Genomic DNA, 14400 nt, shown 5'->3' with positions numbered 1-14400 from the left:
AGAATTACATCTGAATTCTTAGTGGAGTCTCTAAAAGCCAGAAAGGCCCAGACAGATTTGCTTCAGACTCTAAGAGTCAACAGGATGCCAGACCAGACTACCATACCCAATATAACATTCAATCACCACAGATAAAAGCAAATTTAAACCATATATGTCTAGAAATCCAATCCTACAAAGGGTTCTAAAAGGAAGACTCTGACATTAGGAGGTTAACTACAGTCATAAAAACACAGAAAATACATAATCGTAGACCATCAAAAGATGGGAAGCACACACACACACACAAATACACAAACACCACCAATAATAGCAACACCAACACCAAATCAAACAACCCAAATCAACTAGCATTGGTGACTGACATCTCTCAATATCAATGATATTTATTCTTCAAAAAAAATACAAACTAACAGAAAGAATGTGAAATGACCCATCCTGAACATCAAAGATACATATTACCTCAGGGTAAAAGTCTGTAAAAAATATCCCAAGCAAATAGATCTAAGAAACAGGCTGATAAATCCATTTTTATATCTAAAAAATTAGACTTCAAATCAAAACTAATGAAAAAAAGATAGTAAAGGACATATATACACATCAAAGAGAAAAATATCTAACAACATGACCTTTCAATTATTATCATCTATATACAAAAGACAAGAAAAGCCGCCCTTGTAAAGAGACTACTACGGATTCAGTTACACATTGATTCTCATACGTTGACTGTGTGAGACTTTTATATAACCCACACTCAGCAACAGACAAATAATGAAGATAAAAACAAAAGTGAGAAATGCTAGAGCTGATGTATGTTAGAAACCAAACAGGACTTTACAGAGCATTTCATCCAAACACAAAAATATGCTTTTTTTTTGCACCACATTTAACTTTCCCCAAAATTGATCACATACTGAAACAAAAAGAAAGTCTCAACAAGAAAACTGAAATAAAGCTATATCTTCTCAGACCACAACAGATTAAAGATGGGATATCAACAGCTTATAGATTCAAGGAAAATGAACAACTTTCTGCTGAATGAAAATGAGTAATGACAGAAATAAACAAGTTAAAGACTCTAAAATGGAATGAAAATGAATACCCATCATCTCCAAGGTTATGGGACATGAATGAATTGGTTCTAAGAGCCAACCAACTTCGTAGCAGTAAATACCTACCCCTCCCCCCAAAAAACTGGAGAGAGGCCATATTAGCAACTTAACAGCACACCTGAAATTTTTTAAAAGAAGAAGAAGAAGAAGAAGAAGAAGAAGAAGAAGAAGAAGAAGAAGAAGAAGAAGAAGAAGAAGAAGAAGAAGAAGAAGGAGAGGGGAGGGGGGAAGGGGAGGGGGAGGAGGAGGAGGAAGAGAAGGAGGAGGAGAAGAAGAAGAAGAAGAAGAAGAAGAAGAAGAAGAAGAAGAAGAAGAAGAAGAAGAAGAAGAAGAAGAAGAAGGAGGAGGAGGAGGAGGAGGAGAGGGGAGGGGGGAAGGGGAGGGGGAGGAGGAGGAAGAGAAGGAGAAGAAGAAGAAGAAGAAGAAGAAGAAGAAGAAGAAGAAGAAGAAGAAGAAGAAGAAGAAGAAGAAGAAGAAGAAGAAGAAGAAATTGCACCTAAGAAATCACATTGACAGTAGATGGTATGAAATAATCTAACTTGAGAGTAAAAATGGAAACAAAGAACAATCAGTTAATCAAAAAGTACTTTGAGAAAATCAGAGAAAGAATATTCAACTTAACAAAATCAGAACTGAGAAGGGGGAAGAACAGGAAATGGCAGAAAATCAGAGAATCATAAGGACATATTTTAAAAACACATATTCTGCATAACTGGAAAAACTTAAAGAAGTAAACAGTTTTCTCAATATTTACAAATTAACAAAGGTAAATAAAATCAGAAAATTAATATAACTAGATCTATAACACCTAGCAAAATAGATACAGTCATTAAGGATCTCCCACCAAAGAAATCAGGACCAGATAGTTTTAGTGCAGAATTCTACCAGAATTTCAAGGAATTCCTGAAGAGATTTTGGATACAAGGGGCATACTTAAAAATAATAAAGGTAGATTACAGCGAGCCCATTGCCAGCACCAACTTAAATGGAGAGAAATTCAAAACTAAGCCACTAAAATCAGGAATAAGATAAGGTTGTGCACTCTCTCCATTCTTACTCAAGATCATACTTGAAGACTTAGATAGAACAAAAAGACAACTAGTAGAGATAATTGAATGAAAATTGCAAAGGAAGAAGTCAAAATATCTATTGACTACAGATGATGTGAAAGTGTGCGTGAGTGGCTCTAAAACTTCCACCAGCGCACTTATGTGGCTGCTAAATCCTTTCAGCAAAGTAACTGGATTGAAAGAAAACTCACAGAATTCCTTAGTCCTCCCATATACAGAAGGCAAACAGAGTTAGAGCGAAATCAGGAAAGTACAGTCTTTCAGCATAGCCACAGATGATATAAACTATATTGTGGTAACTCTAACAGATTAAGTGAAAGACTTGTGTGATGAAACCTTCTGTTAGGAAGTATTATTTTCAGGCGTGCGGCTTTTTTATGCTACATCTTGTTAATTGTGAAGTTGTAATTCTTTGCCTGTATAAAACACCTGATGGTCTTATCAAAGAGATGAATGGTCAATAGTGAGGCTGCAGAAAAGATAGGTGGGGCTAGGAGGCAGAGAGTATTAAAAGGAGAAGAAAGAACACCAAGGACAAGAGAACAAGCAGAGGGGAGCATCCGGGGCTAGTCTCCCAGGCACCTAGACAGTTACCCAGCTACTCACGAAGTAAAGGAAAGATAGGTATATAGAAATAGAGAAAGATAAAAGCCCAGAGTCAAAAGGTATTCAGGATAATTTAAGTTAAGAAAAGCCAGCAAAAAAGCAAGTCAAGCTAAGGCTGGATATTCATAACAAAGAATAAGCTTTTTGTGTACTTTATTTGGGAGCTGGGTGACAGCCCCTGCCCCCCCAAAAAAAGTCAAACTGGTAAAACATCACACAACAACCTTCACAACTTTGAAAAAAAAAATGAAGAAATATCAGAAGATGGAAATAATGCCTATGCACATGGATTTGTAGAATTAACATAGCAAAAATAGTTATTCTACCTAAAGCAATCTACAGCTTCAATACATTGAATTTTGATACAATCAAAATTCAAAATTCTAGCACAGTTCTTCACAGGTATTGAATGGACAATTCTCAACTTCATATGGGAATACACAAAAGAACAATCCCGAATAATAAAAGAACTGCAGGAGGTCTCATCATTTCTAATTTCAAGCAACAGTACAAAAGCTATAGTAATAAAAATTGCATGGTATTGGCATGAAAAGAGACATGTCAGCCAAAGGAATCAAATTGAAGACTCAGACATGCACCCACACACCTATGGATACCTGATATTTGATAAAAATGCACAATACATACAAAGAAGATAGCATCTTCAAAAATAGTGCTGGTCAAATTGAATGGCAGTTTGTTGAACAATATATATATATATATATAATGCATAAATATATATAATGCATAAAACTCAACTCCAAATGGATTAAGGAACTCAAGATAAATGGAAGTACACTGAAAGTAATAGAAAAAATAATGTTAAATATTCTGAAAGAGAAGACTTTCTGAACAGAACACTAATAGCACAGGCATTGAGATCAACAATTAATAAATTAGTGCCTCATGAAACTATAAGGCTTCTGTAAGGCAAAGAACACTTTAAATTGGACAAAATGTTTGCCTACAGAATGAGAAAAGAAATGTACCAGCTCTACATCAAAAGAGGACTAATATCCAAACTACATAAAGAACTCAAGAAACTTGATTTCCAAAACCCAAATAACCTAGTTAAGAGTGCCTTAGAAAGATGAGAATTGATCTACCTCAAGACCCATCTATATCGAGCTTTGTGATATACCCAAAGGACACTTTGTCCTATCACAAGGACACATGCTCAACCACGTTCATTTTTTTTCATAATAACAAGAAATTGTAAACAACCTACTTGTCCTTCAACAAAAGAATTGGTAAGGAAAATGTGGTAGATTTCAACAATGGACTACTGCTCAACTCTTAAGAAACATGATGTCATGAAATTTCCAGGTAAATGGATGGCATTAAAAAAAAAAGTTCCTAAGTGAAGTAACCTAGGCCCAGAAAAATAAATATGATATGAATTTCCTTATGTCTAGATATTTGCCATTAAATAAATGGTAACTAACCATTATGATAAATAAATGATAACTTAATAGAAAGGTTAGGTACAGAGGTAGGAACTAGGGGGGAATATATGGATCTTCCTGGGAAAGAGAAATACATTATATTTTATAGGTGTACTTCAAAGGGGGTAGAATATAACAGGAAGGAGCAGATGGGAAAGGGGAGGGGAGGACTTGAGGGAGGAAATGAGGGGCAATACAATAAGAATTGCAGGACATTTGAGGGATGGTATGGAAACAGTGCTGTGGAAATTTCCTACAATATATGAAGGAGTTCCTAATGAAGTCTCCAAATAATGAGGGAGCTATGACCTATCCTGGCCATCTCTTGTTATCAAATGAAGCTTACAGTAACAAGGCTGGATGTTATTGGCTGAAAGGGTACAATGAAAATCCCCAGACAACTCAGACTGTTGTCAAGACAATAGTAGCTCTAAACAAACTGACAGCAAGACCCTATTGCTGAAAACAACACCCCACATCTTGTTAAACATGGAGAGCTAGAGCTCATGCCTACATAGAATCTTCTCCCTCCTGTTGTATTAATAAGTAAAAAGCTAAAAACTAAAACTAAGTATAACTTAAATATCAATTATCTAATAATATTAATATTAATAAAGTATGCTTTGGGACTGTAATAATCATGTCTTTAAATGCAGAAATACTTTAAAATCTAACTTTTCAAACTAAGGTTTTTTGAATAATACAATATAAAAGGATATCAGGAGCACCTTATTGTAAAAATATTATCCTTTTTATTGTAATTTTAGATGATTAATTTGTAAGCCAAACAAATAACCTAAGAAAACATTCACTTATTTAAACATAAAAAGTGGGGTAGAACTAAATATAAACCACTGGTTTGTACAGCGTTTGTCTTGGCCCATGGTATTAGGCACATGTGTTTTGATTTATATCGTTCTCTAAAGATGGTCCTTAATCATCTTCTCAGTATCCAGATGTGGTACTGTCTTGGGAAGCTCATTCCCTATGCTTATGTTACTGGTATAATTGAGGATGAACAGTATGAAATTATGCTGTGATTGCTTCACAGTGTCTTGCAATGATGGATAATATACATAATTATTCATATTGCTTTCTTTCTGTTTAAGATACTATAATCTAATTATCTTTTATGGATGTGTTTATACTGTCAAGTGAATGAGTGCTTGATTTAACACTGACTCCTAGGATATGAAAATTCAGAACTTGACATTCATATATAAAACTCGTTCTTAGTTTCTTCTAATTCTCATATTATTTTTCTTCATTATCATTTGCCTAATTTGCATTAATGTTAATCTTTTACATACAACACATTTTCAGCTGTTTCAGCTACTTTTTTTTAAAATTAGCTATAAATTAAAGAACATACTTAATTTTTAAAGTATGTTGATTACTTTGGTAATTACCACTCACAGAAAAAGTGGAAAATGAAGACATCATTTGCCCTAGTCATAGAGGTAGATTTTAATTCATGCAGAAAAATTAGACAAATAAACTGATGTGGGAGTGTCATATATCAATCTGTTGATTTCATTGGTTAAGCAATAAAGAAACTGCTAGGCCCATTTGATAGGCCCACCCTTAGGTGGGTGGAGTAAACAGAATGCAAGGCTGGGAGAAAGAAACTGAGTGAGGGAGTCGCCATGATTCTCGCACTCCAGACAGACGTAGGCTAGAATCTCCCTGGTAAGCGCGCCTCGTGGTGCTACATAGATTAATAGAAATGGGTTAAGAGGCTGAAACTAAGGGGCCAAGCGGTGTTTAAAAGAATACAATTTCCGTGTAATTATTTCGGGGCATAAGCTAAAGCTAGCCGTGCAGGCCGGGGACGCAGCACCGCTGTTCCTATTACAACAATAAACAAAACCTAAATTTACATTAATGAAAATTCAGAATTTAAAACATTTAATAACCCCACTGTTAAAAGAATATTATTCATTTTTTGTGTCAGATGCAGAATTGGAGAACCTTGGAAATGTGAGACAATGATTGAATTTTTACTTGTTATATGACTTTTATCATGAAGGAAATGATGATAATGTGTATCCTATCATTTTTTTTGTGTCAGATGCAGAATTGGAGAACCTTGGAAATGTGAGACAATGATTGAATTTTTACTTGTTATATGACTTTTATCATGAAGGAAATGATGATAATGTGTATTACCTTTGATAATTGTAAAATTTTCAAGTGACCATGTATCTTTAAAATCTATCTGGCTTTCTTTGGGGAGATAAAAGAAGTCTTGCCCTCTCTTAAGATTGGATGGGGTAGAAGGAGGGAAGTGGGAGGAGGGGAGGAAGTGGGGAATTTGGATTGGTATTTTTTAAAAAGTAACAAAATTAAAAAAGAAGAACCCTGTATCAGAAAATTTTTACCCTCTTCATTTGAACTGATATTCATAAAATATTATTTTCATCTTCATTGCTACAAAGTACTTATTTTCACATTCCAGGGCATGATAAAGGGCCATATGTGGAGATTAAATGAATGGAGGAGTGAACAAAATAGTGTTAAGGAGTTAAGAGCAATGCTGAAATAGAAAAAGTTAAATGGTGTAAAATACAAGATAATTGGACAAGGTAGGACTAGAAATACAGAGAAGGTTAACAAATACCAACAACTTTTTAAAATATCATTTAAAGACCAACTACCATAGAAGCTTTATTAAATACATTCATATATAAAACATATATATATATGTGTGTGTGTGTGTATTTATAAAATCAACACACATATATAATCAGCACACACATATGTGTGTGAGAGAGTGTATGCTGATTACAACCCAAATTATTCTCTAAGTTTTATGTATACATTTGCCACAAGTCTCCTAATACTGAATGGCAAGAGAAATTCACATTAGTAAACACTTCTTTCATTTCTTTATTTATATTTTAATCAACTATATTTTCTCATTTTACATACCAATCCCAGTTCCCACCCCTTCCACCATCCTGCTTCTTCCACCTTCCCCCATCCTGTCTCATATCCACTCCTTAGAAAGGGTAAGGCTTCCCATAGTGACTCAACAAAGTCTAGCATATTGCTTTAAGGCACTCTTTCATCTCTTAAAGACAAAAATTTTCCTATAACAAATTTTAAAACATAAAGTTATAATGAAGAAAAATTGCTCCTGAATTAAGTGCCCAAAGAATATACTTACAAATTTAGTTAGAAACTTACTTTTGTGCTTCAATATTATTAACAGATGTTTGAATTATGATGCAACTATTTTATGTTTTAAATAATAATTCCAGTTTTACCAGCCACATCTATTAAGTCGGTTTTATAGTTTTAAATATTACATCTCAGCATGCTTGAGTGGTTTTGTGTATTTGCATATTGCATATTGAATAAATGACATTCTTATTTTCTAGTGCTTTCTGAGATGGTTTCCCAAAGATTGGACATAGAGTCATATAAATGGAATAATTCACATCCCATGAGTTGAATTACTATTTTTACAGCAAGATGTTTGCTGTAATTTACATATGGAAAGTATCTACCTAAAATTTTAGTCCTGTTTCTCCTCCAACTCTCATTTTTTATGACTAATATAAATTCTGCATTTTGGTCTTAAATTTTTGCCTAGAATTACCTAAGATTTCTGGCAGGAAAATCGTGTGTGCAGCAGAGCAGTCTGCTGTTGTTTCTCCATTAGTTATTTTCTTATCAAATTTTGGATGAAAGCTACTTCTATATCTAAATAAGGCATAGAAAGCTTTTCCACTCGTAATTACTACCTGAATTTATCTCACTTTGTCAGCGTACCGACTTCCTGATAAGCCTTTTACATATCTCTGCCGTCAAATATTTTGTTAGTCACATTGTACCAATTGACTGTATCACAACTGCGTTACTAATGTCACACCTTTTCCAACAGGATGGCACCTATCAGATCAAAGTCTTCTCCCTCAGTCTTTTATGTGCACATACCGTTTGCCTGAGCACTGCTTTGCCTGGATTCTATATGAATACCTTAGACATACACATGACACAATAACAATTATTATTAACAATTATCTAGTTAATACAAAATTCATAAATTCCCAATACAAACTAAAGTTATCTATGGCTCATTAATTATGTATTAAACCACTGATCCCTCTATAACAAAGGGCAGGGTTCAGATGAAGCACTATAATTTAAGAGAAACTTTTGTCGTCATATTTGGAGTACATGACTCTAAATGCTTTTCTGAATGCAGAACACCAATCTCAGAACTTTCAATATAAAAGTCTGTATTCATTTACCATTGCTGAAACTGTAATTAATGTGTTCAAAGAATCGGGTGCATTGGGTTGAGAACATAAACTGCATGAAAGCTCATTTGGAATGAACATCACAGAAGTCTCTGTCAAAGGAAAGGGGTGCAAATATTCAAGTGCTCCAGGTGTGAGCACAAGCATTAAGTTTTAGTTTCGAGATGGTTTTGCTTAGCAGGCAGTTTGCTGCCTTTTTCAAATACTCGCAGATGTTGCTGATGAATTCACTCCTGGTTTTCAACACAATAACCCTTGCTCCATGCCCTCTAGGTTGATATGACATTTGTTTCTTTCTTAATTAAACTATCATTGCTAGGAAGCAGCAAAGAACGTTCAAAGTAAAGGTTTCATCAAGGAAAGAGCCTGTGTAAGCGCCATGGGAAGCAATGAGCAGATCATTACAGAATTATTAGCCCCCTGCACAGTTATAAATTAAAGAATCAGTATGCTATTGAGTGACAAAGAGCAGAAAAGGAGGTGTAGACTAAGCCATGCTCAATATTCCCTTTTGAACTGAATCATTGTAGAACATTCTGGAAACACACTGGTTTTCTATACTTTAAATTTGAACAAAAGTGTTGACTAGTGAGAGATAAAGCTGAGTATGGAAAATTAGGTCATGTGCTATGTGAAGTACGACACAGAGACTATGCTTAGCCAGTGAATATTAGTAACACATGAGAACTACTTTTGAGGCCCGAAAAGAAATTTTGTACTTTCTACACGAATTATTACTTCACTTAGAATGCTATTGCTCTATATAGTTTATACTTTTAGTAATCCTTTCAGAATCCTTTACTTAAGGGCTGGAGAGATGGCTCAGAGGTTAAGAGCATTGCCTGCTCTTCCAAAGGTCCTGAGTTCAATTCCCAGCAACCACATGGTGGCTCACAACCATCTGTAATGGAGTCTTCTGGCTTGCAGGCATACACACAAAGAGAATATTGTATACATAATAAATAATAAAATATTTTTTAAAAAATCCTTTACTTAAATATCTGTCCCTAGATTAACTTCCATCTTCTCAACTAGGAGATACTAATGCATCCTTCATCAAGGTGCTCAACCATTATAAGATCCTACCATTAAATCAATTATCACACATTATTGTAATTGCTTGATTACATTACAAATCTGCCCCTTTGGACCATGGGCTCTTAAGGTCAGAAGTTATTTCTTAATTAATCTTTGGTTCCTTAGCATATAAAATACTGCTATCCACACGGTAGGATTTAATGACTATATTTGAACGAGTAAATGCACTTATTAGTTTTGGTAGTCAGGAGAAGAAAAGGTGAGCCTGGGAGACTGAAGTTCAGCAGGCAGCATTTCCTGACACAGAGAATGCCCCTTTTTAATAAATTAGGCTGCAGAGGGTTTGGTGAAAGTCAAAGTAATATGCCTGCTGGATCTTGGGAAGCAGGAGAAAACAGGAGAGTTGTATACTCAGGCAAATAATAATTGAACCTTGGGATAAAAAGCTAATAACAAAAGGAGGGAAGCATTGGCTCTAGTATTAGCCAGGATGGATAGAGAGATACTTGATTTCTCGTTTGATGTTTTCTAACTGTATGTCTCTTCTTAAGGGGAAGATAGAGATGAAAAGAGATGTGGGCTAATTGTGCTCGATGCACATGTTTTAGTGCATACAATAACTGTAATGTGTTCAAGGGTATAATCACACCTGCTTATCTAGCAAGGTGCTGGAGGAGACCTCAGTGACTTATAAAATAATTTAATATTAATTTAATTGTGATTTTTATATTTCTACCTATATCTTCATCATTTTTACCAAAGCAGCCATTCCCAAGTTCACAAACGATCTTTGTATCATGAAGGATCTAATCACTAAGTGGGATTTAGTATTAAGTAATAAGTATTGAGACCACAGTAACATTTTTTAACTCCAAACTCTATTATCTGATTTGAAATGGACAAGGAGTCCCCAATCAGAGATAAATATTAAATATTGTTGATGTTGATCCTTTGTGAACATTTAAAATATTTCTTGTTTCTAATTAAAGTCCCAATAAAACACTGACTTTTAAATGTTCATAAAATAATTTTAGTGAATGATTTGTATGCTTCTGTAGAATACTATATATATATATATATATATATATATATATATATATATATATATATGCCTTTTCAAAGTTCCACATATGACTTCGTTTCTGCTCACTATGTGATAAATTATCCTATGGTAAGTGTAAATTAATTATTTTTAATTATTTGTAGTTCCAAAGTATGATGCTAGGACTTTGGAAGAGAGAGAGAGTGTGTGTGTGTTTCAAACCTGGCTTCCCTACTAACCTTCTTAAATACTGAGACATTTATGCATTGGCATTCTCATATGTCTGCAAATCTTTTGAACACATTCCAACTGACCTTTGTGTTAGACTATCATTACACAGACATCTGTTTATAAAACAGTCTAATGTCTTCCCACAGAGCTGAGGACAAAATTTGCTTATAGCCTTGCAAGAGAGAGATAATGGCTCCCCAGAGATCAAGTAAGGGCACACTGCTACACATGGCCATGAACAGTTCTCATTCATACTGAGAAGGCTTTTTTCCTAGTATGTGAGCTGATGTTTCTCACCTTTTTTTTTTGTATCATGCTATAGAACTGGAAATTGGTGGTTGTAAATCATAGATATGGCAAAATTTCGATATTTTAAATCTTGGTTTTACTGTTCATTTAAAAAACTGTCATTTATTTTTAGCCTAAGAATAGCATTTCTTTTGTGCCATTGATAAGACTGAAAAAGAAAACTTTTCAACCAAAATCTTAGACCTTCATAATTCCTACGCTTTTTATTTAAGTAATCTTGACTTTTTTATATCTGGAGTTAATTTTCTGTTTTTTTCTTTCTTACCAGATACAATGCTTCTGAATTCTTTGTCTGTTTAAAGTGTTTGGCACAAAGCTAACTATGATAATCTTAGCAGTAGCAGAAGCATCAGCAGAGGCAGCAGACAGCAATACTAGGGAACCACAAACACAGAGACCACCTTGGGAAGAATCTGGACATGTACCACACACAACAATAAACAACAAGTAGAGGCAGAAATATTTAGGATTGCTACAACTACAGCAGTTTAAAAAAAAACTTATTTTTTAAAAATGAGTCATCTCATTGGCTAGAAGGACAACTGAATTCAAATTTTTGTATGCTATACCTGAGACCAATCACATACTGATTGAGACAGCTGGCAAAAGAAGTTAGTTCTGTCTGGGTTATAAACACAAATATTTAAAAGGTAGTTTAATGATCACATGAGTCCATTTGGAAAAAGCAATGGCTTCCCTGTTTGGGTCCATGAATTCCATACTATGGGCTTTTTGCAAGATTTTCAGTACCAGTCGTGAATTTTCTTTTGGGGTCAGAATTCAAAATCCACTCAGAAAACTATTAGGTATATCCAAAAGAATCATACAACTATTGTAATAGTCTATACAGTTTGCCTGGTTTGTAAGTTGTATACTTGATATGGTCTTAGTCAACTACTGAGAATAAGTGGTGTTGGGTTTGCAGCTCTGTACAGGACACTTCCATCGAGCAATCAAAGGAAACATCATAAGAGAAGACAGAAGAACGTAAAAGCAGGAGGATGGGGAAGGGCACCATGGAACACTGTTTCATTGGTACGATATTGCTATTTAGCTCATGAACTCATAACTGCTTTAGCTACCGGCACAAGATCAAACCTGATCACACTTTGTAAGAGGTGGGAGAGGACTTCACAGGGCTTGCTCCTGAGAAGATACAGGCAGTTAGTGGTTGGTACAGGAAAGAAAGGATCTTCTTTAGCTTTGAAGTTACTGAATATGATTCCCATGTTCTGCTAAATAACATCTACAACCTAATTAATGGTAACTAAACTTGGTAGGCTTCATATATAACAAATAAACACTTGAAATTAGAAGGAGGCCATTGGGAAAAAATAAAGGCTTTTGTGAAGGGATAGAAAAGATAAAGGAGTGGAGTTGAATAGGATAAAATTAAATTGATATACATATATGAAAATAGATAAAAAAGTGAGAAGCTATTCGTGGCTGACTTCATTGGTTAATATGCTACTCATCTGCATCCTCTTGTTTGACAAAAACTGTTTGATATGTGTGGTTGCACATTCCTAGCTTCAACTCAGTGAGGAATAAGAGAAACGTATCTCAACAGATTGATGAAATACAACACAGTAAGAAAGAAAGCCCAGACTAACAATGTTGATCTCCAGAACTTCTGTGGCCATGACTCAGTATAGAACATAGCTAATGATTAATACAGCTATTTTTCAGACATAAAACATTTAACTCTAATGAACGACAAAAATACTTCTTTCCTTCATAAAATACAAACTTTATGCCATCAATATATAACTATAAAGTAATATTTTCACAATAATCCTATGCTAAATTATGTGAGATTTTGAGAAGAATCAATGATATAGACAATATTTCTCAATTCATGTTTCAATGATTTTCTCAAATTATTTGTTTATAATGATCATGAATGCTCATTCAAGAAACTCTGATTTTTACACAACATAAACTCTGTATGTTTTCTAATGCAAATTTAAAAATATGTATGCCTGCATTGTATTGTAAATGCCCAAATATCTTTATAAATACAAGTATTTTCATCTCAGTTAAAAATACTATGGCGGTGGTGGCTCACGCCTTTAATCCCAGCACTCGGGAGGCAGAGGCAGGCGGATCTCTGGTCTACAAGAGCTAGTTCCAGGACAAGGCTCCAAAACCACAGAGAAACCCTGTCTCGAAAAACCAAAAAAAAAAAAAATACTATGTTGTAGCAAATATTAAGTATGTTTGGATATTAGTATTCAATACCTAATATAAATAAATAGATGAAGGAAGGTAGAGAAAGCTATGTTATAGAGATGGATAATATGTAGATGATAAATAGTTATGCTTAATAGTTTCTTACTTTTAAAATGTTTCATTATATTAAACAAATATTCAAACAAATTTTTACCTCTGCAGATGGGAACAGGGAAATCCCAGGAAGCTGTATTAACTGAGTTGGCTATACAGGTCAGTTGAGGATGGCCATCAAGGATATAACCAGTCACACAGCTGTAACGAATCTTGTCCCCAACATCAAACCTTGTACCATACAGTACTCCTTTGGGTGGAACCCCTGGATTTCCACAGGAGCTACTCTGCAATTCTGTAGCACAGAAGGAAAAAAAAGAGAACTTAGAGTTACTTAAATGTATTTTAACCTTTTATGATTATAAAAGTACATCAAAATGTGATTATCATTTTCCTGTAGAGAAAAGTGGGACTGAAAACTTTGCATGTTCTCTTTCAGTTCAGGGAAGACTTACAGCGAGAATGCTAATAAATTTTGTTGCTTTACAAATGTCCTTATTTTTCTATAAAATTTTAGATGTCTTACATTCTTTAGTTTTCATACCAGGATTTGCAATTACCATAATATTATAGATTTTCTAGAGCTGAGATCAACACAACTTATATGGTATCTTCAAAGCAATATTTGAATGACGGAGCAGATGTGTGCTTCTACTTATGCTAAACTACAAATCTCTACCTAGAAAACATGTACATTTTGAGTAAAAATATTTTTTATTTAAATAATTAAAATATACTGAGTAGAAAATGAATATATATTTAATGTAAGAAATTTGATTAATATTCAACTCATTTATTTAGTTTGATCTGGATATTTGATAATAATGATAGTAACAAATGCAGGACATAGCTCATTTAAAATTAATCAGTAAGATACCATATATATAATATATACATATGTGTATATAAATACATTAAAATTACTACTGTCATATTAAATTTGCATTGTAAACATTAATCAATTAAGCTAAAAATAATCAATGAATGAAAAGG

At 34.0% G+C, this 14400-nt stretch overlaps 1 protein-coding gene across 1 annotated transcript in view; it reads right to left on the bottom strand.

Moving 5' to 3' along the window:
* Csmd3 (CUB and Sushi multiple domains 3) overlaps positions 1–14400 on the bottom strand; it is a 944903-nt gene that overhangs the window by 735450 nt on the left and 195053 nt on the right. Inside the window, exon 4 of the mRNA XM_075961035.1 lies at positions 13508–13702. Coding sequence (XP_075817150.1) covers positions 13508–13702 — 195 coding nt within the window. The remainder of the gene's footprint in view (positions 1–13507; positions 13703–14400) is intronic.

The sequence above is a fragment of the Microtus pennsylvanicus genome, chromosome 2 (genome assembly GCF_037038515.1).
Source record: "Microtus pennsylvanicus isolate mMicPen1 chromosome 2, mMicPen1.hap1, whole genome shotgun sequence".
Lineage (NCBI taxonomy): Eukaryota > Metazoa > Chordata > Mammalia > Rodentia > Cricetidae > Microtus > Microtus pennsylvanicus.
This window is presented reverse-complemented; position numbering and strand designations above follow the sequence as displayed.